The following is a 21,250-nucleotide window of genomic DNA, read 5'->3' as shown; positions in this document are numbered from 1 at the left end:
TCAGGTATCTTTGAGTGTAAGAAAAGAAAGACAGGGGAAGTTGGATTTTACTTCCAGACTCGCTGAGGCACAAGAATGTATGTCCTTACACTATTTGATTGACTTTGGCACCAGGATTTCCCATCATGAACATTTTCTGATTCTTCACACAATAATATTTCAATATTTGAGGAAGTAAGATGGCCACCTCCTAAGTCCACTCTTTTATTTCTTTCTTGGGGGCTACACACAGTAAAAGTACTCCTTGTTTATGGAGCCATGCTAGAGCTGCAAAAAGAGCCATCTTCTCAACACCCCTATTTTATAGATTTTTTTAAGTGCAGACTTCGAGAGGAGAAGAAAATTGTTTGAGGGCTCCTGGTGGTTAAGTTCTGAAAGTTAGACTCTTCATTTTTTGGAGGGTGGCATCACAGGTTGGGTGAAGGCCTGACCCCTACACCTGGAGAATGTAAGAAGTTACACAGAGTATTCAGGCAAGAATTTGTTTCCTCTTTTCTTTAAGCAAATCAGGCCCAAGTACATATTTTCTAAAGTGATCCTCTTATTTGTCTTTTGATTTACCTCAGATTAGGACCTGATCTCAGATAATATATGAGAGGCTGGTGTTCCTGTTCTTAAGAACTCTATTTCATTTCACGGTGGCTAGAGAGCTTATTAAAATATTTATGTGTATGAACTTTGGGGAGCCATAGCCTTTATTTATTTTCTCCTTAAATGACGATGTAATTTATATGAAAGAGAATTCTCTGCTTTCAAAAAAGGTAATTGAAGAGTATATATGACATGCATCTGTGTCTGCACATGCTTTTCCCTCTGTCTGGAATACATGTCCTTATCTTTGCTTAGAGAGCTTTCACTCTTCCTTCAGGGTAAGTCACCTCATACTTTACCCAACTGGATCACAAGTGTCCCCTCAGAAGTGGTTTTATAGCATACCGCTATCTTGATAATCATCACACTAAATTTTAATGGCTGGTTTTCTTGTTTATCTCTTTAAGTAGACTGAATTTCTTTAGGGTGATGCCCTCAAGCCTAACACATGTCGAATGTGACTTTGGTGTAGCTTAATCACTTGCTGGACTAACCATTGGGCCTGAAGGCAACTGAAACAAAGTGTATGTAATGACAATTTTGTCATGGACCTTGGATTGCCAATGGCTTCTGTTGCCTTAAAAGAAGAGCTTACAAAGTACTGTTGCTAACATTTCTTTCATCTTTTGAATTCTCCTGAATCAAGAATCTTGGGTAGGCCAGTTCGGTATATAGGCTGGAGATCGGAGGAGATGATTTATGTAAAGAGTCATAAAATATGTGTTGGCCCTTTCTCCTTTTAGCTCTTCCCTTATAACTCTGGCTTTTTGTAACTCACTTGGAGAGACATTTTAAGGGCTGCCTGCGTCAGACCCATTTATGATTTATAGCTTTTGCCTTCTCAGCCACCCTGGGAAGAATATTAAAATATCACCCAAGGCTGCATCAGCAGCCTATTACTATATTAAAGAGAAGGATATATTAAGAAATGCAAAGGCCTGCAACAGTCTCCAGGAATAGCTCTCTTAAGTAAACACGTCTAGTTTATACATTTTGACATCAGAGACATCTTCTTGTAACAAAAGACTCACCAATTAGTTTTCCCATGGAAACCTGAAGAACTTAGTGATAGCTTTTGGAGGCCCCTGTAAGTCTGTAGCAAATTTGACCCTAAGAAAAATTTCTCAAAATAGTTTGCTTTTCTAGACCAATGATTCTCAAATTTCTTTAAGTATAATGATCTGGTCTCTGCCATTGGTGATTCTGGTTCAAGAGGTGTAGGCTGGAATTTAGGAAATGACATCTTTAATAATAACCTCAAGTTTATTCTGATGCAATTGGTCTGGGGTCCTGCTTTTGGTGAACACTTGCCCAGGACTTCTTGTGTGGGGTCTTTTAGCAGAAGCTAATGATTGGCAGCTCTAGGTTAGGGTTCTGAGCAGGACACGATAGAGCATGAAGGATTAGGGTCACTGGCCATTGTAGGTGGTCATGGAGTGAATTATTTGGTGGCCCTTTTGAAAAGGAATAATGGCCATCAGCACCCCGTGCTATCTCTGTCATGGCGATTTCCACTGTATTGTAGTTGCCTATTTGCTTGCACTTTTTTCCAGTTAGACTGGAGAGCAGGGACCATGTCTTTCCTCTCTGTACTCATAGCACCTAGTACCATGCTCAGTGTTTGCAGAAGGCTAAATATGTAAGTGAATGAATAGATGAATGAAAGAATGCACTGTAATTATTTGCAAATGAAGACATTTAAAGGCTTCCAGCCTAAAAGTTTGACCAAGCTTTTTTTTTTTTTTTTTTTTGAGACGGAGTCTTGCTCTGTCGCCCAGGCTGGAGTGCAGTGGCGCAGTCTCGGCTCACTGCAAGCTCCGCCTCCCGGGTTCATGCCATTCTCCTGCCTCAGCTTCTCCGAGTAGCTGGGACTACAGGTGCCCACCACCACGCCCGGCTAATTTTTTTGTATTTTTAGTAGAGACGGGGTTTCACCGTGGTCTCAATCTCCTGACCTCGTGATCCGCCCGCCTCGGCCTCTCAAAGTGCTGGGATTACAAGCGTTGAGCCACCGCGCCCGGCCCCAAGCTTGTTAAATATAGCCAACAGAGGAAGATGGTAATGTATGTGAGATATATTTTTAAATGTTGCATTGTTCTTTCCTATTAAATATGCAGGAGTTGGAGAGGTGCAGTGACTCCCACATGTGGCTGCACCTCATAATCGTCTAGGTGCCTTACTCTCTTTTTAACTGAGTTTAAAAACAAGTGAACAAATAATACCTACCCTTGACATAAAGTGAAAATTAAGTGTATTATTCCTCACTTCCATTGTACCTCCCTGGAAACAACCATTTCTATCAGTTTCTTGTGTAGCTCTCCAGATATATTTGGAAGCATATGTATCCATACCCTTTCTTACCTGAATGAGCCTGTGTTATAAAATCTATGTTGCATCTTGATTTTTTCACTTAACAATATATCTAAAAGATTATTCCATATTAACACATATAGATCTACCTCATTTACTTTGATGGCTACATGGTATTCCATTATATGGCATCTGTTACATATGCATGTATGTAGTAATCCGTTGTTGTTACGAGCAGTGTTGCAATGAAGATCAGTGAATGTATCTCTTTGAATACATGGGCAAGTATGTGTAGGATAAATTCCTAGAGGTGGTTTTCCTAGGTCAAAGAGAACGTGCATTTCAAATTTTGCAAAATTGTTCCCCAAAGAGGCTGCATGGATTATATTCTACCAATAGTATGAATGAAAGGCCTATTTCCCCACATCTTTATTGGGACAATTTTTTAAAAAATGAAGATTCTCGGATCTTCACAATTCTATGGCTTCCAAAACTTCTAGGATCAGTCCAGGGACCTGCATGTTTTAAAAATGTCTCAGAAAGCAAGACGTGATTAATATTTAAATTTCACACTATTTCACATTTCTGTGATTCTGACTCAGAAGGTCCATGGAGCTGCCTTTGAAAACCACCAGGTTGGTGCATAGCACTCCTTATGCACCTCCGCTAGACACTGGCTTCCAGGTCCTGAAGCCCTTCCCTACTAATAAACAAACAGCTGAGACGTGGGGAAGTAGTCTGGGTTGAAAATAATGCTCTGGCACCTTTTGCTTGCAGATCTCCTCTTTCTGCCTTGCTGTGTTTTCCATTTTGGTCTTAAGTCTCTTTTTTTCTCAGATGAATCACTCAAGGGTCAACCTCTTCCCACAGGTTCACAAGAATGTACTTTAAACATGTACTCTTTGAGGACACATTCTTTGACGAGTGCTATTTTGAAGATGTAACATCAACAGATACCTACTTCAAAAATTGTACCATTGAATCAACCATCTTTTACAACACAGGTAGGTAAGAACATTGACAGACTGAATAGACTGTAACAAGAGACAACTAGTGTTGTCCAAGAATCAAAATGGTCAGGCATAAACTTCGGGAGTAGGAAAGTATTCACAGATACAAATGCCAAGCCTTGGTGGGGAAATGGATTTTAGCCCCAGGCATGGCACAAATTAGGTGCACAGCCTTTGCTAAGGCATTTAATGTATCTGTATCTCAGTTTTATCACAAATGAAATGGAAACAAAAGTTCTAGCCGAATGTCCTCATCTCAGTGAGACTGATGCTATACACGAAGGATCTTTGGTATGAACAAAGGATGACACAAATAACAACTAGCACTCCAGGAGGGCTGCATTTTATGCCGGAATGCATTCTTGAAGACCTTGCACAGTTTGAAACTTGCAAAATGCAAGACTCATGTTCTCACAATAATAAATGGAAAGGGAAAATTACATCTGTTCACATTTTTTGCATAAAGTGAAGTACAAAGACTATTTTAAAATCATACTATTTCAGATTTCTGTGATTTAAAAAGTCCCAAAATTCTACCACTTCACCACTTCTTGTTACTTTTACTACTCTCATCATAAATTAATAACATACCAAGTGAAGTTGGGGTATAAGGAAACCAACTGAGCTTCTTTAGGGGGCTTTACCTACATTGTCTCAATGGAGAAATGTACTATTTTTTTTTTTTTTTGATCCTTCTCTTATAGCTAATGAAACTGAGTTAAGGAAATCAAGACTGAAGCAACTTGCTCAAGGCCATGGTTAGCAAGTGGAGGGAGTTTGGATTCATTCCTCAATTTTTGGCTCTGAAGCCTGCAATCTTTCCACGGAACTACTTGCATTATGTCCAGATCTATGCTTTATTCTTGGCATCAGCAGCAAGGGATAGTTTATATAAGAACATCTTTTTCCTCTGTGATGTCAGCCTCAAGAGCTTCAATATCTGGTCTCTATATAATCTGGAGTCTCTTAATAATTCATTCTGGCACTAACCCTCCTGAATTTCCTTTTAGACTGATCTTGAAACAATAATGAGTTCCAGAAATTTAATAAGTGTCATTAAAAACTGGCATATCGTTTTATGATTTCAAGTTTGAATGATGCCTCCTCATTTGAATACTCTTACCATGGAGATTCTTGCAAACACGTGTAGTCAGGAAATGTCAGAGCTGGGAGAAGCAGTGGAGATGATCAGGTGTACTCTTCCAATTTTGTAGATTTGGTAGGTAGAGCCTCAGGGAGGTTAAAGAGGGTCAACAGCAGGGCCAGCTCCCCAAACGCAGGTTTCTCGGGAGCCTGTTTGGTACTTTTTCTGTCAGAACAGCTGATCTTAGAAGGTGTCAGAAGACTTGCAAACTGGTTCCAATGCAAATGGCTTTTATTTTGTAAGGATGTTCAGGTTTTGGCACAGACTACAGCATGGGCTCTGGAGTGATCGGCTCCATCTGGAACCAACTCTCGTGTTCTGCTCCCCTATGCCAGGTAGCCTCCAAGGAGAGGCCTAGCTGCCGTGGCCCTCGTGTCTCAGTGTCGCCTGATGGGTACGAACAGGACTGTTATCCCGCTGGAGAGATGATTTTTTTGTTTTTTAAAGACAAGATCTCCCTCTTTTGCCCAGGCTGGAGTGCATGCAGTGGCGTGACCATGGCTCAGTGTAGTCTTGACCTCCTGGGCTCAAGTGATCCTCCTGCCTCAGGTGCCAGAGTAGCTGGGACTATAGTCACACATCACCCCAACTAGCTAATGTAAAAAAAATTTTATTTTTTATTTTTTGGTAGAGATAAGGTCTCACTATGTTGCCCAGGCTAGTCCTGAACTCCTCAGCTCAAGTCACCCTCCTACCTCGGCCTCCTAAAATGCTGGGATTACAGATGTGAGCCACTACACCTGGCTGAGAGGATGCATTTTTAAGTCTCTCAATGTTAGTTTAATTTCCCCTTGCTTTTAGGAACTTGAACAGGTCATTACATTTTTGGAAGTTTCTCTATTCATCCATACCTTGATGACATGGCCACATATTACCTTGACTTTGAGGCTGTCTGACTGGCAAAGGCTGGCACAGCCTGCCTACAGGAGGGGGCAGACTTCATCCCTGCCTCTGCCTTTCTCTCTCCAGCTCCCTTCCACTTACATGAACCAAAGGTTTCCTTCTCTCCCCAGACCTCTATGAGCATAAGTTCATCAACTGTCGGTTTATCAACTCCACCTTCCTGGAGCAGAAGGAGGGCTGCCACATGGACTTGGAGCAAGACAATGACTTCCTGATTTACCTCGTCAGCTTCCTGGGCAGCCTGTCTGTCTTACCTGGGAACATCATTTCTGCCCTGCTCATGGATAGAATTGGAAGGCTCAAGATGATTGGTGAGTTGTCAGCAGGGTCACTCCTGGGTTCCAACGCGCTGGGGTAGTGACTTTCAAGTGTATTAAAACAGGGAAATTTTCCCTTTTATTAAATAATTCTTGCACAATAAACCCAACAAGTAAGATTGCACCCGGAGCTATAGAGCCAAGGATGCATGCCTATAGAAAACTCCAGGGCTCCTGGGAAATAGGCAAGAATCTTTGGTCTAGGTGAGGGATTTTTGTTCATTTCCTGACAGAGAAATTCTGTGACAGTCATTTAATCTATTGGCACTTCAATACGGGTAGTAATAATATCCACCCTGCCTCTTCATCAGATTATTGTCAGAAAAATATATAAAATGCTGCTGGGTGATGGTTTGATGTTTGAAGATAAATTGTATTACTTTTATTATTTAATAGCAATACCACTTTAGGCTTTGGAGTTGGACAGCGCCATGTTGAAATCCTATCACTGAAAGGCTGTTTGACCTTGAATGTGTTCCTTTACTTCGCTGGGTCTCAGTTTCCTTATTTATAAGAGAACGATTTCCACATCTAGCTCGTAGGGTTTTGTGAGAATTGAACATAAGGTACCTGTAACACTTGGCACATCGTAGGTTCTCAAAAATGGTAGCTATATTCATGTATGCCCTGCCTCATTCCATCGGGACTTGCAGCAATTTATTACAGAAACACATGCCATGAATGGTAAACAAGAAGCAAAATGTACACATTGAGGACCAGGGAAAATGTACATTAGAATATGAGTCAAGGCCAGGGGAGGGGAAGTGGACAATACATTATTAATAAACATGCCATTAGGGACCTGCCTTAGGGATGTCGTTGATTAGGAAAGTTAATATGAAGCTTCCTAGCAGCAACGTGCAAAAGGAAACACAATAAATCATAAAGTCATTTTGTTGGAGAAGAGAAAATTGATCAGGTCTTCATGGGAAGGAATTCTTTTCCTGGCATTTGGCTCATACTGAATATCACTATTATAAATAGTAGCATGCATATTCAGCGTGGTGAGCGTGAGAAATGCCTGTGACTTCAGCTTTTTAATCTTGTGGTGAGGGTGGAGTCATCTCTTAGACATGGCAGACTTCATGCTCTCCTCTGTTAGAGGCAGTGCCTGGTTAGTCCTGAGGCCCTAGGGGGGAAAGGGACAATGGCTTACTCATTTCCGTAACCCCGGTGTCCAGCACTGTGCCTGCAGTAGAGCTGACACTCAGCAATGCTGCTGAACTGACCAGAACAGATGAAGATGGTCTCTTTCCTAGGTTAGCCCCAAACACCAAGCTTTCAGCAGAAGACACTACAGGTTGGCATCTTAAAAAAACTTTGGCTAGGAGTCAGGTGGCTCCATCTCTGCCAAGATTAGCTTTATGTGTTAACCCAAGTTCCTTTACTTCTTTGAGCTTCCATTTCCATTGTTAAAATAATACCTCCGTTTGCCTCAATGAGATAAGGGGTGTGAGAGCAGACATGTGACACTTCTGCCATTTGTCATCAGCCTTATGAATCCCAGAGTTTACCAGTGGAGTCTCTGGTCTGTTCATGAAGAAGCTGAGGAAGTTCTGGAGGAGGCAGTGTTATAAGGACGGGGTGGGTGCCCATGTCGACGAGAACGGTCCACCACCTAAGGACCTGCCACATGCTGCCTCACGGAAGTGGGGGTGGGGTCGCTGGGCACAGGGGCAGGCGGGACGGTGAGACAACAGGCATCCTTTCCCTCACCACTGAAGCCCTTCTTATCGTCATGAATACGTCCCAGATCAAAACAATTCCTATAATGCTAAATAAAGGCATGCTCTCGAATGAGAGATCTAGAACTAATATTTAATCATTCTTTGTAGCCTACTCTCTTGTGAATGCCTCTGTTCTGTTTCTGAGCTAGAGGCAAGTTTGTTAAGAGCTCAGACAGGACCTTCTTTGTCTCTCTACCCTTCAGTCTTTAGTAAAAGGCCTACATGCAGTGGGTCGACTGTGACACTGGCAAGTGCATGGTAAAGACAAGGTGCTCAATTAATACCTATTTCACTAGGATATGGGATGTGGCGGAACCACTTTGAAATCGCCCTATCCCCAGCTCTCAGACCAACCCCGCTAGAAAATCTGCAAGCACATTTTTGTTCTGCTTAATCTGCTGGGCTTTTTGTAGTGTGCAAGTCGTTTCTTGTTATCAGCGGAGTAGAAGTTTTCCTGATTAGGCTGTTACCCACTCATTTATTCATTCAATAACATTTATTTATGCAGTAGTTATTCTCTCAAGGCTGTGTGGGAGGCAATGGGAATGCAACAGTAATTGAGACAGACAATATCCCTGTGCTTAAGGCGCAAATGATCTATTGGGAGAGGCAGACTTCAACTAGAAATTTCATTTACCTAAGCACTATGACATGCTTATTGTTATTGAATATTATGAATATTGAACATGTGTTCAATTTTAACACATTGAACCCTCACAATAACCCTATGGGGTAGGCCCTGTTTTCTTTTATTTTATTTCATTTTATTTTTTTAATTTATTAAATTATTTTATTTATTATTATTATTATACATTAAGTTTTAGGGTACATATGCACAATGTGCAGGTTTGTTACATATGTATACATGTGCCATGTTGGTGTACTGCACCCATTAACTCGTCATTTAGCATTAGGTATATCTCCTAATGCTATCCCTCCCCCTCCCCCCACCCCACAACAGTCCCCGGAGTGTGATGTTCCCCTTCCTGTGTCCATGTGTTCTCGTTGTTCAGTTCCCACCTATGAGTGAGAACATGCGGTGTTTGGTTTTTTGTCCTTGCGATAGTTTGCTGAGAATGATGATTTCCTGTTTCATCCATGTCCCCACAAAGGACACGAACTCATCATTTTTTATGGCTGCATAGTATTCCATGGTGTATATGTGCCACATTTTCTTAATCCAGTCTATCATTGTTGGACATTTGGGTTGGTTCCAAGTCTTTGCTATTGTGAATAGGAGGTAGGCACTATTTTAATCAACATTTGAGAGATGGGGACAGTGAGACAGCTCACAGAAAGGTGAAGCAACTCACTCACGGTCACACAGGTAGTAAACAAGCCGGCATTTGCACCCAGGCCTCCAAATTACCAGAGGAATAAGAATTATGGAAGTGGAAGTACACTGGGCCCTGGGGACTTACAGCAGGAACATCTAACAAGTTGAAGGATCAGGGAAGGCCTCCCTGACTATTAGCTGATTTGTCAGATGATCATGTTTTGTGGTTATCAAGTGTTTGCCAGCATTTACTGTAAGCCAAGCCCTGTGGCTGGCCCCTCTGAGGGATGCATGCATGTAGAGGGTATTGTCCACAGAGCACTTGGGGTCCTGTAGATGCCAGTTGCCCCTGTTCTAGTTCTCTCCTAGCTTTTGGAAAAAGGTTACCAGACACCTGCTCACAGCCCTACCACTTCCCAGAGTGAGCAGAATCCAGTTGGACAGTTATCATTTCCTAGTTCATCAGCAAGGATTGGCACTAGTCTTGCAGCCCCAGGTCTGAGGGTGACACTCCGGGACGAGGACCATCCCTGGGGAGGTGTTTCTTATTGAGGCCAGGTCAGCCTCTGGCTTCTTGACAACCGGAATACCTTCCTCCCGCAGGGTCCTGGTGCCTGGTGGGGCACTCGTGCCCTTTGTCCCAGTTGGTTGGTTGAGACCTGCTTCCTTCCCACCTTTCTGCTCACCCTATTTCCACCTCATCGCCAGTCACTTTCCTAGTCTGCAACCTGTTTTGCCATGTTCTGCATCCACCTTGGACTTGGAGCTTGCATCCCAAGGTCCTCTAGGCTGAACCTACTGGAGTTGGGCAGCATTTGACAGTCTTCTTTGGATGGGATCTCCTAGCAGCTCTATAAGGGCTGTGCTGCTCATTTTCTGTTCACTCCCATCCCCACCCCAGAGATCTGAGCTGCACTTCTCCGCCCTGCTGGGAGCTCCGCGAGGCTAACCTCATGGACTGCATACTTAGATTCCTGGAGGGGAAAAAGGATTCACCTCAGATAGTTCTAGTGAGGAAACTTTACTCATAGGGCTTTTAGAAGTGTGGACAGGGTTATGGAAACAAATAAGGCAGGTCAGGCACCCAGACACTAGCAAAAGTGAGAAGCAGTCACCACCTCTATGGCTGTGAGGACAAGGAGGGAAAATTGCACGCACAGAGCTCCATGGGGGCTGGAGCCATGGAGCAAGAGCTACCTGGGAGGAACTGGGGTCTTGGAGGGATGCAGCCATTGCCAGAAAAGACCTTCTACCCCAGGGGAGGAGTTGGGGAGAGGTACTCCAGCCCCTTTCCCCTCCCAACTGATGAGTCCATGGGGTTAGCGTGTAGAGGGTATGTACAGAGCACAGAATATAGCGCAGGGCTGAGAAGGGCAGGTCAGATCTCTGGGGTGGGGATTTGGGTAAATGGGGAATAGCACCGCCTTTCTTCAGGTTTCCCTTCAATAGCCCATGTACAGGTGTGTTCTCACCAGGTTATAAGCTCCATGAGAATGGATTGTTTTAAAAAATTATTTTTTTATTTTTAATGGATAAATTATAATTGTGTATTTTGATGGGCTACAATGTGATGTTTTGATGCATGTGTACGATGTGGAATAAGTCAAGCTAATGAACATATCCATCACCACACGTATATCTGTTTTGTGGTGAGAATGTTTGAAATTTACTCTCTTAGCAATTTTGAAATATACAATACATTGTTAGTAACTGTAGTCACCGTGCTGTGTACTAGATCTCGAAAAGTGAGATGATGCAGATGTTTCTGTGCCTGGTTTACCCCATGGACTGTATCTAGCATCCTGCCTTCCAGGTTCATCCATGTTGTCATAGAAGGCAGCATTCCTTTCTTTTCTTTTCCTTCCTTCCTCTCTCTCTCTCTTTCTTTCTCTCTCTTTCTCCTTCCTTCCTTCCTTCCTTCCTTCCTTCCTTCCTTCCTTCCTTCCTTCCTTTTCTCTTTCTTCTTTTTTTGACAGTGTCTTGCTCTGTCACCCAGGCTGGAGTGCAGTGGCACCATCTCGGCTCACTGCAACCTCTGCCTCCCAGCTTCAAATAATTCTCGTGCCTCAGCCTCCCAAGTAGCTGGGATTACAGGTGTGCACCACCAAGTCTGGCTACATTTTGTATTTTTCGTAGATACAGGGTTTCACCATGTTGGTCAGGCTGGTCTCGAACTCCTGACCTCAAGTGATCCACCCACCTTGGCCTCCCGAAGTGCTGGGATTACAGGTGTGAGACACTGTGCCTGCCAGAATTCCTTTCTTTTTGATGTCTGAATAGTATCCCATTGTGTATGTAAGCCACATTTTCTTTATCCACTCATCTGTTGATGGCCACTTAGGTTGACTCCACATTTTGACTATTGTGAATATTGCTACATTGAACAAGAGGCACAGATCTCTTGCACATCCTGGTTTCAAATCAAGACTGAGGTTTTTGTTTTTGTTTTTTGGCCAATACTGATGTAGCTCAAGCACCTGGAACAATGTCTGGTACATAATAGATTCTCAACAAATGCCCCTATCTGCCCCGTCCCGTCACTCTGAGCTGGGCACCACCTTAGAGTCGTGAATTCAGAATCCTTCCTAAGTCTGGTGATCCGACCCACGCAGAGAGCTCTAATGCCATGTCTGGGGTGCCATGTGAGGGTTCCAGCTGTGCTCTCCCTGTGTGGAGGATGAACCTAATACTTTAGGTAGCCTTGGCTTCAGGTGTACCAGTGAGGGTGGGAGATGGGGCGAGAACTGTGAGTGACAGCCGTGTGCAAGACACAGGCCTCATGTTTCTTTTTGCCCTTGAACTCCCTCTGCAGGTGGCTCCATGCTAATCTCTGCAGTCTGCTGCTTCTTCCTGTTTTTTGGCAACAGCGAGTCTGCGATGATTGGCTGGCAGTGCCTGTTCTGTGGGACGAGCATTGCAGCCTGGAATGCTCTGGATGTGATCACAGTGGAGCTGTATCCCACCAACCAGAGGTCAGTTCTTCCCTGGGCTTTCCTCAGGGACTTGTTTGGGTTCTTTGGCCAGAAGTCTACCTGTTCCCTAAATCTCATGCTGTGCATGGCCATCATGGTCTTCCTGCTATTCCATGAAACAAACGTCTCTTATGTTGAGCTTCTCCTGTGTGGTGGACGGCATAGACCTGAAAGTTGGCAGGCTAGGGCTTGATAGGGTGGGAAAGATGGCAAGAAGCAAAGGATGGGAGCAAACTATGTCCAGGAGAAGGAAATAAGAGTGAAAAGTTGGCAAAACCATGTGTGTCATGTAATCCACAAGAGAGAACAGACCTCCAAGGGGAGATAAGGCAAAAAAGTGAAGAGCTGGAATAGCACAGGGTGGGGGCAAGGAGAGAAATAAAGGTCGGGAGGCAGCATGAAGTCCAGGGAATCTGCAGAGAATGTGGCAGGGAGGCCCAGGGGTTACTTTTATTTTGCACAAGTCATATATGGGAAGAGGCCTGGTTTAAAGGCATAGGGTCAAGGCCATTACTTAGTAATTGTTTTTCTTTGTGGAGGGGGAATTGTGAATTTTAAGGAGAGAAGATAAGAGGCCCTGTGGTCAAAAAGGAATGTGAAGTGGTAAGGAAGGTGGGTAAATGAAATTCTGCAAAAACCTTAATAATATTTCCAAAATTGGTGACAGAGGTATTGGGATATAGATAACTAAGGAAGAGCACACCGTGTCATATTTGGAGCCCCTTTCATTTGAATCAAAGAACTGCTAAGTTTTACACAAAATAACAGGATGACAAATGATTATTATTTGAATATGATGTGATTTTACATCTAGGAAACCTCAGAGAATTAACTAATAAGACTACTATAGACAAAAAGACAATTCGGTCAGGTGGTCAGTAATAAGACTAAATTATGTATAGGTTTTAAAATATATCGAAAAAGTTAAAGATGCAATTGAAATCCATTTAATAACAGCAGACATCATAAAATAATTAGGGATCAACTTGACAAGTGAAACACTCAAATGAAGAAAACCATAAAGCTTTACTAAGAGATATAACAAAAGACACATAAGAGAAGATAAATATATGCCAGCTCAGTGAGTTGGGAGGCCAAGGCAAAAGGATTGCTTGAAGGCAGGAGTTCAAGATCAGCCTGGGCAATACAGTGAGACCCCATCTCTACAGAATATATTAGAAAATTAGCCAGGCATAGTGGCATGTGCCTGTAGTCCTAGCTACTCAGGAGGCTGAGGGGGAGAGCTGCTAGAGCCCTGGGATTTCAAGGTTACAGTGAGCTAGGATCACAACACTGCACACCAACCTGGGTGACAGAGACAGAACCTGTCTCAGAAAATGTATATATTTATGGATCATATATTTATATATAATTATGATAGTACATATAATTAATAACATAATTAGTATACATTATTATATATAAATATACATATTTAAAAGACAAGATATACCTAATTTTGGATAAGAAGATTCAATTTTGCAAAAATGTCAAATTTTATTTAGTTTTTTTCTAACATAAAAGAATTCGTTCAAAATTCAACAAGTTGTTTTTTTCCCCTCTGGGAACTTGAAAAAAGTTTATTTAAAAAAGGACATATGTTGGCCGGGCGCGGTGGCTCACGCCTGTAATCCCAGCACTTTGGGAGGCTGAGGCGGGTGGATCACGAGGTCAGGAGATTGAGACCATCCTAGCTAACATGGTGAAACCCCATCTCTACTGAAAATATGAAAAATTAGCCGGGCGTGGTGGTGGTCGCCTGTAGTCCCAGCTACTCAGGAGGCTGAGGCAGGAGAATGGCGTGAACCCGGGAGGCGGAGCTTGCAGTGAGCCGAGATTGCGCCACTGCACTCCAGCCTGGGCGACAGAGCGGGACTCCGTCTCAAAAAAAAAAAAAAAAAAAAAAAGGCACATTTGTTAAAAGATCCAAGAAAATACAAAAACAAAGATACTAAGACAAACAAAAAAGACTTGGTTGGTGAACATAAAGCTACAGTGTGGTATAGTTATAGACAAAAATGAAAGAAGAGTTTTAAGTACAAAAATATACCCACATTCTTAATAAACTTGTGGTATGAGAAAGAAACATTTTATTTCAGTTGGGGAGAGGTAGTATTGGGAATATTGCCTCTGCATACAGATGGGGTCATGAAAGAATAAATGATTAGTAATAGTTCTCACTGGAAAGTGTGATTGAAAGATCATAATTAGGATTAGGTTTTGCTGTGGCTGACAGAAACCTCAAATAACTGTGGTCGTAAGAAGGTTAAGCACTGCATTTTTCTTTCCTGAAAAAGTCTAGAGTGGGTGGTGCAGGCTCTTTCTATCTCATTGTTTTTCCTTGCATGGACTCATCATGGTCCAAAATGAAACCATCTGTGTTCCATCACGAAGCGGGATAGAAGGAAAAGAATGAAGGGAAACAGAGCAAAAGGCCCACCCGCAACGTCTCTTACGGAAGTTTCTTGGGAACTGCTGCCACTTGCACTTACATCCCATTGGCCAAAACTAAGTCACATGGTCATGCTCAGCAGCAAATCAGTCTGGGAAATGTAGTCCTACATTTGGGGAAATGCTGTTGTGGGCAACCGGCAGTCTCTGCTTCAGGAGGGTTGAGAGTGTTAAAAGGGGGAACATTTACGCTTTCTGCTTTGCATACTTCTTCATCCTTTCAAGATTTCCATAGTAAGCATGTAGTACCTATAATTTTTTTTTAAATAGATATCTTTGAAAAAAAAACAAAAAAGAAAAACACTTGAAGAAAATACTTCAAGATGTTAATAGAGGTGATTGTCTCTCGGTGAAGAGGTTAGATATCCATGCATCTTTATATTATTCTGTATTTCCAAATTTGACTACAACGAGAATGTGTTATTTTTATATTTAGGAAAAAAAATTCGCTTGCACCCTCTTCCCCCTGCAATAAGGAAAAGAAAGAGCCCAGTCCTGTTCATCGAATGAGGTCGAGAATGTCAGAATTATTTCCATTCCTCTTCTTTTACAGAGCAACAGCCTTCGGCATTCTCAATGGATTATGCAAATTTGGCGCCATCCTGGGAAACACCATCTTTGCTTCTTTTGTTGGGATAACCAAAGTGGTCCCCATCCTTCTGGCTGCTGCTTCTCTGGTTGGGGGTGGCCTGATTGCCCTTCGACTGCCAGAGACTCGAGAACAGGTCCTGATGTGAACAACCTATGGGAAAAGGAAAGGTCGAGAGAATCTTGTCCAGGACACTAAAATGCATCCACACTTCCTGCCTATCACGGTCCAGAGGACACCTTGGATAACACGGGAGGAGAAGTTGACTTTGTGACCCCTAGTTTAGGACCCACTTCAGCCTGTCAATATGTTTGTAACTCAGGTGACTGATTTGGGGGTGCCCTGAGCCACCCTTAGAATCACAGAGCTGCGTGTTTAACTTCAGGTCTTCCCAGTCCAAGGCAGGGAGAGGATTCTCCAAGGAGTGCACACACTATGCGAGGAGTAAGCATTTCTCTAAATCAAGTGCAAGGACTTACTTGCATTTCAAAAGGAATTAGAGGGTAAGAAACACCCAAGCTCCTCCAGAAAGCTCCTTGGAGCCCAGCAACTTAACAAATCAACTTGGAAGTTAGAGTCATTATGTGAAGATTGGGCTTGAAGTACAGGATATGTATATTTTTGCATTTAAAAGTATCACCTATCATATTTTCCACTCAAAAATTGGCATAGTAGCGTTGAGGATACTCTGATCTAGAAATTCAAATATTTGAGCAACATCTATAGAGATCTACTTTTCTCCTATGTCTCCTAGGCCTTTCACGATAATTAGGTGATACATTTAAGAAGGATATTTATTTCTGTTTTGCTCTATTCAAAGAAACTGAATGGGATAGTTATTCTGTAAACTAAGTTTGTATATAACTTTATTTGGGTTTAATTTCCACAACTGGTATCTACAAATATTGCCAGCATTTTAGCCATATTTTGGGAGAACTTGGTGTTTGAGGTCCCAGGAAATGAGGTCTGATCAAATGCAATGCAAGCACAATTTCTTACAGCCATTTAACTTTCTGTTGGGGGGACACACTTAACAAACTCACATTGTGCAGTCCACTTAATCCAGGCACTTTTCTTTGTGCAGGTGGGGTGAGTAGTTACTTCTCTCTCTCACACAGATGACTTGTGAAACTCAAGCTCACCATCTTCAGTGCTGGCATTTTACTTTGCCACTCACCCAAAAACAATGTGAGATGTGTTCAGTGGCCTCTGGTACTCTTTGTAGGCAAGAATCAAACAACATGGGGACTGAGGGAGGGATGGGGAAGTGTAGCCATAGTTCTTCCAAATGTAAATACTTTTTGTTTATTCTAGTGGTAAAATGCAAATGCAATCCATATTTGTTGGGATGGTCAGGTCTCATGAGAAATCTATGCTACGTGTCCAGGGCTTTTGAAACAGAGTCCATTGGAGTGGGAGTTAGGGAGTGTAGTGGATGCCAATATGTTTTTCTTCAGTGCTTAAGAGAACTGTTTCCTGAAGTCCAGCTTTGAACATAAACAGGAGTGTGGGTTGGGGGAGGAGCCTAGGACAAACCTTTCTGACGAAGGTCAGCGATAGACTGAAGTCTTGACTGCATGGAAGAGGAACAACATCAGAACTGTCTGACAATGGAGGGGACAGCGAGCTATGCACAACCGCCAGCGGAGGTGAACTTGAACCTGCCCAGGCCGGATGAACATCAGCTGGCAAGAACTGGTTCTTTGAGTTGATTTGCAGTGCTCTCAATGGGCAAGTGCCACATTTTCCCTGTCAGAGATCTCCAAAAATTTAAAACAGAATAATAATGGCTGTATCGAGTGTTTTCTCAGTTTTGGAGAAATGCTTAGGTCCTATGATAGCTTTGGGACATCTTTCTGTAATTTTCCTCAATTAACGGGTTGGTAGGGGTAAATCTTATGACACCTTTCGACCGTCGATTTGAGATCAGTTTTAATGATTAAAATGTTTACTCTCCTTCTGTCAACCCTCACCTTTTTATTTACACCCCTCCCTTTTTTTCCTGTACAGGGAGAGAAGACATATCGACTCTGACTGGACACGCTGATTCCTCCAAATATATATACCACTGTGTGTTATCTTTCTCTCAGTGTTTTACAGGAGTGCTAACATAATGCTGTGTCAATAATGAAAGGCTTGATGTAACGTAGCTGTAATTTACTTTCCATATGAATACAGTGGCTAGTTTCATAAAAGAGAATTGTGTGAGTCTGGGATTACCACATCTAAAACATTATTCTTTAATGGGATAATACAATTCATTGAGCAGCTACCACTTAAAAAATTTGCAGGACAGTTAGAGCCTGCATTTCTAGTTAAGATGGATCTCGTAAATTTAAAATTGGATTAACTTTTGAGTGTGGGGTGGCTGCAATAATTTGGGGGCTAACTCCATTTGGTTTCCAAGCTCTCACTTCTGCATTATCTTTACGGCTCTGTAAACCAGCCACCTAGCCAATCAAGGGCAATTCCCATCTCATCCGCCACTCAGGTCTTTGTAAAGGGTGCAGCCAAGCTCTGCAGACTTTTCTCATGAAGGATTGTCTAGCCTGAGTACCTGGCTACTTCTTAAATGCTGTCACTCCTGCTGAGATAAATGCGTCTTTAAAAATAGTCTCTGTGGCAGGTCACTGGGGGACAATATATAGCATTCTGGCCATCCACTTCTTTTTCATTTCATGGTCTACCCCAAGAGACTCCCGATGTCGGCTGTGGAGGGTTAAAGGGATGAGGCTCTCCTTTGTTGAGCAAATCTGTTCACAGTTCCTGATGATGTATTTTATGATGCCCAGCTTGGAAATAGTTGCTTTCCATAGTCTCAACTGTATTGTGTCATCTCCTGATGCTGATTTTTGATCTTTTGTTTTATTAAAAATAATTAGTGAAAGAGGTGTGCCTATCTGTGAAGTTTGTAGTACATTATCCTGAGGTCATGTAACAAATGACCCCCAACCCAGCGTTCCCTGCTACCTTGTGTTAGTTCATTAAAACTAAATAATAAAAATAACTGCAAGAAAACCTTAAGAACTGGGGTTAGAGATTATTTTCAGGCACTAAGGTCTCTTCTGTATTCCTAAATTGATTGAATCAGCTGGGAGAAACATCGAGAATCGCTTCCTTCAACTTTTATTTTGCAACATGGGGACCTTGAGAGGTTAAACGATGTGGCCCAGGTTACATGTAATGTGAGGAGTGGGCGACAAGGCCTAAGGTGATGCTCTCATGACAGTTCTGGGGGAGCCTGCAGCTTGGGGAATGGGACAATGTGACAAATACTCTCCATTCCCTGAGACCATTCATTGACTATTCCCTTGGTGGCTTTACTAGAATGAGAGGAAGCATCAGTTTAAACATAAAAAGATTAGTATTTATCCATCCATTCATTCATTCAGCAAATCCTTATTGATCCCTGACCGTGGGCCAGTCCCTGTGCTAAGCCCTGGGAACACAGTGATGAAAAAACTGGCCACAGTTTCTGCCTCCTGCGTCATTCCACTTACAGTGAGTGGGCAAGATGGATATTAAATTGGCCATAAACACCGAGTACGATGACCTTACAATCCGCAAAATGCACCTTTCATTTGTAAAAGGATTGCTACTACTTTACTTGTCAGCTGTGGATTTCCAAATGTGGTGGCTCCCTCCTATTTTTTTTTTCTTTGAGGAGTGTACCAATTTTTTATCTTTATAAACCGGGTAAGGGAAATGATGCACTTGCCCATTTTCTACAGACCTAATCGATTTTTACCTAATCAGTTTTAAGAAAGTGTTACATGGAAGAAGAGATAGGGGCCAGGAATGCAAGAGGGACATTGGTGAGTGGGGTAAGAATCCTAGTAGCCCTGGGAAAGGTGTCTCCACTTCCACATCTGGCTTTTCTAGGAGGCATCTGGGCTAACTGAACTGGGATTATGTTGGATGGCATACGACTGAAAATTCAAAGAAACCAATTATAATAAGTTTATAGTAAGTTAAAGGTTTATTTTACTCTCATATGAAGGGAATCTGGAGGAAGGAAAGCCAGGCCTGGAGTGGCTACCTTCTGATCATTGGGAGCACACTCCTTCTGCCCTCAGACTCCTTGATCTTTAGTGCACAGTTTCCATCAATGAGGCTGCCTCATGGGCTGAGATGGCTGTTGAAGCACTGATCCTCGCATCCACAATTCAGGCAGGAAGCAGAAGGAAGGGCAATGGGCAAAGGGGTGTGCCTTGCAGCCGAGCCAGCCTCCCTTTGCCGCAGAGGAGGAAGGGAAATGTGGTGTTTACTGGGAACATTGCCGCCCCTCCTCCAAATTGAGGGTCTTGGCTTGAAGGACAAAAGCCAGAAAGGATAGGTGGATCAGTGCTTCTTAAACTTTTGCGTGCGTCAGAATCACCCAGAAAGATGTCAAAACTCACTCTTCAAGTCCCCATCCCCAGAGATTCGGATTCAGTAAATCTGGGGTGGTGTCTGAAGAATCTGCATTTTTTAACAAACTCCCAGGTGACATAGATGGCGTCAATTCTCAAGCCATATTTTGAGTAGCACTGACACTCTTCCAATAGGTGGTACTTTGATTTGTCGGGGAAGTTCTATTGCTCTGATAATTTAAAACCAACCCAACCAGAAGCTCACAAAAACTAGCAGCCTGTGAAAAATGATCACCATTTTCCTAGGGCTCCGAGACAACTAGTGGTAGTGCAACAGGAACCCAAAAATGTCAATGAAAATATTTCCTTCCCCAGAAACTGCTGGTTTCACTCAGGTCCTGTCCTTATGGGCCTGTGTCTGGTTCCAGGGCTTGAAGTATTTCGGAAGCTCAGCAGAGGGTGAACCCTTTCCCCAGGGGGTTGGTGATCTTTGTTTTGGCCATTTCCACCTGGTGAAGATTTTCATAGACAAATATGCTTGTGGCATCCTGTAATTCATTGTGCCTTATGATGGACCTCTGATTCTATAAGCTTCCCCCTAGCTATGGATGCACGGCGGTGACCAAGACATGACTAGATGTGAACCTGACCTGCTGACAGTCCACCTGAACTCGCCTGGAAATGTCTCTTAAAAAGGATGAAAAGTTTCCTCCTTTAGACAAGGAAGACAGAGTGGGGTAAATTTCTCTACATAGATCTCATTCGAAAACAAATTTACAGAATGCAGAATGGCTACTGTTTGTCTTGTGCTATGCTAGGTCTCTCTCTTTAAGTGGACTTTGACCCTGTCCAAAACATTGTACTTTTGCGTGTAGCTGTGTCACATTTAGGCCCAGCCCTAAGAACAGTTTGGAAATAAATCACATAGAGCCTGTGATTGTGAGGCAAAGCTTAAAGTACATCTTGTTTGATTTGCAGAGGTATGGTGAGGAATTTATATGCATGGCTGTTGTGGCAGCAGCGAGATTTCCAAAAAGATGAATGATGAAATGAAACAGACTGAAGCTATCTTACAAATGTTAAATGGAGAAATAAAAGTTGTTATAGTCATTGCTAATTACAGAATGAGCAAAAGATTTATTTAGCAGGACCATACTATGCCCCCGGAAGGTTCAGTTTATGAGCTGGAGCACAAGGATTTACTGTCATTTCACCTGAAAACACACATTTAGCTGTCCATTTACCTTTAGTCCTACAGGCTTAAAATACTTTAAAATTTCAGAGACCATTAATATGTATTCCTTTAGAAAGCAAAGCTCTTTCAGAAGCTGTCCTCTGCCAAAGTTAATGTGGTCACCACATTTGATGATTTTGCTAGGTAGCGAGGTTTATTTAATCACAGCTACTGTCACTCGGGAGGATGAGCCATTCAAAAACGATGGCCCTGTCCTCCTCCACTTCTTACCTACCATATTTAATCTCAGTAATTCAGATTTCTCTAAATCAGCATTAGTGATCATTTCAATAGGGTATGAACAAAAGGCCTATAAAAATATCTTTCCAGCTCGCCACCAAAAATGCAAAAATGACAAGTATGTGAGGTAATGC

The 21,250-nt window shown here is 42.5% G+C and overlaps 1 protein-coding gene across 18 annotated transcripts in view; it reads left to right on the top strand.

The window, feature by feature from the left end:
* The window catches only part of SV2B (synaptic vesicle glycoprotein 2B), a 188,440-nt gene extending 170,123 nt beyond the window's left edge, over positions 1–18,317 (top strand). For 17 of the 18 annotated variants that reach the window (XM_063640102.1, XM_063640104.1, XM_055277142.2 and 14 more), the window contains 4 exons: positions 3,772–3,905; positions 6,069–6,269; positions 12,091–12,250; positions 15,255–18,317. In XM_063640102.1, coding sequence (XP_063496172.1) covers positions 3,772–3,905; positions 6,069–6,269; positions 12,091–12,250; positions 15,255–15,438 — 679 coding nt within the window. In that variant the 3' untranslated portion in view covers positions 15,439–18,317. The remainder of the gene's footprint in view (positions 1–3,771; positions 3,906–6,068; positions 6,270–12,090; positions 12,251–15,254) is intronic. The other variant, XM_063640103.1, reaches the window with a different exon arrangement.
* Positions 18,318–21,250: the final 2,933 nt, after the last annotated feature.

Source organism: Symphalangus syndactylus, chromosome 5 (genome assembly GCF_028878055.3).
Source record: "Symphalangus syndactylus isolate Jambi chromosome 5, NHGRI_mSymSyn1-v2.1_pri, whole genome shotgun sequence".
In the NCBI taxonomy this organism is placed as follows: domain Eukaryota; kingdom Metazoa; phylum Chordata; class Mammalia; order Primates; family Hylobatidae; genus Symphalangus; species Symphalangus syndactylus.
This window is presented reverse-complemented; position numbering and strand designations above follow the sequence as displayed.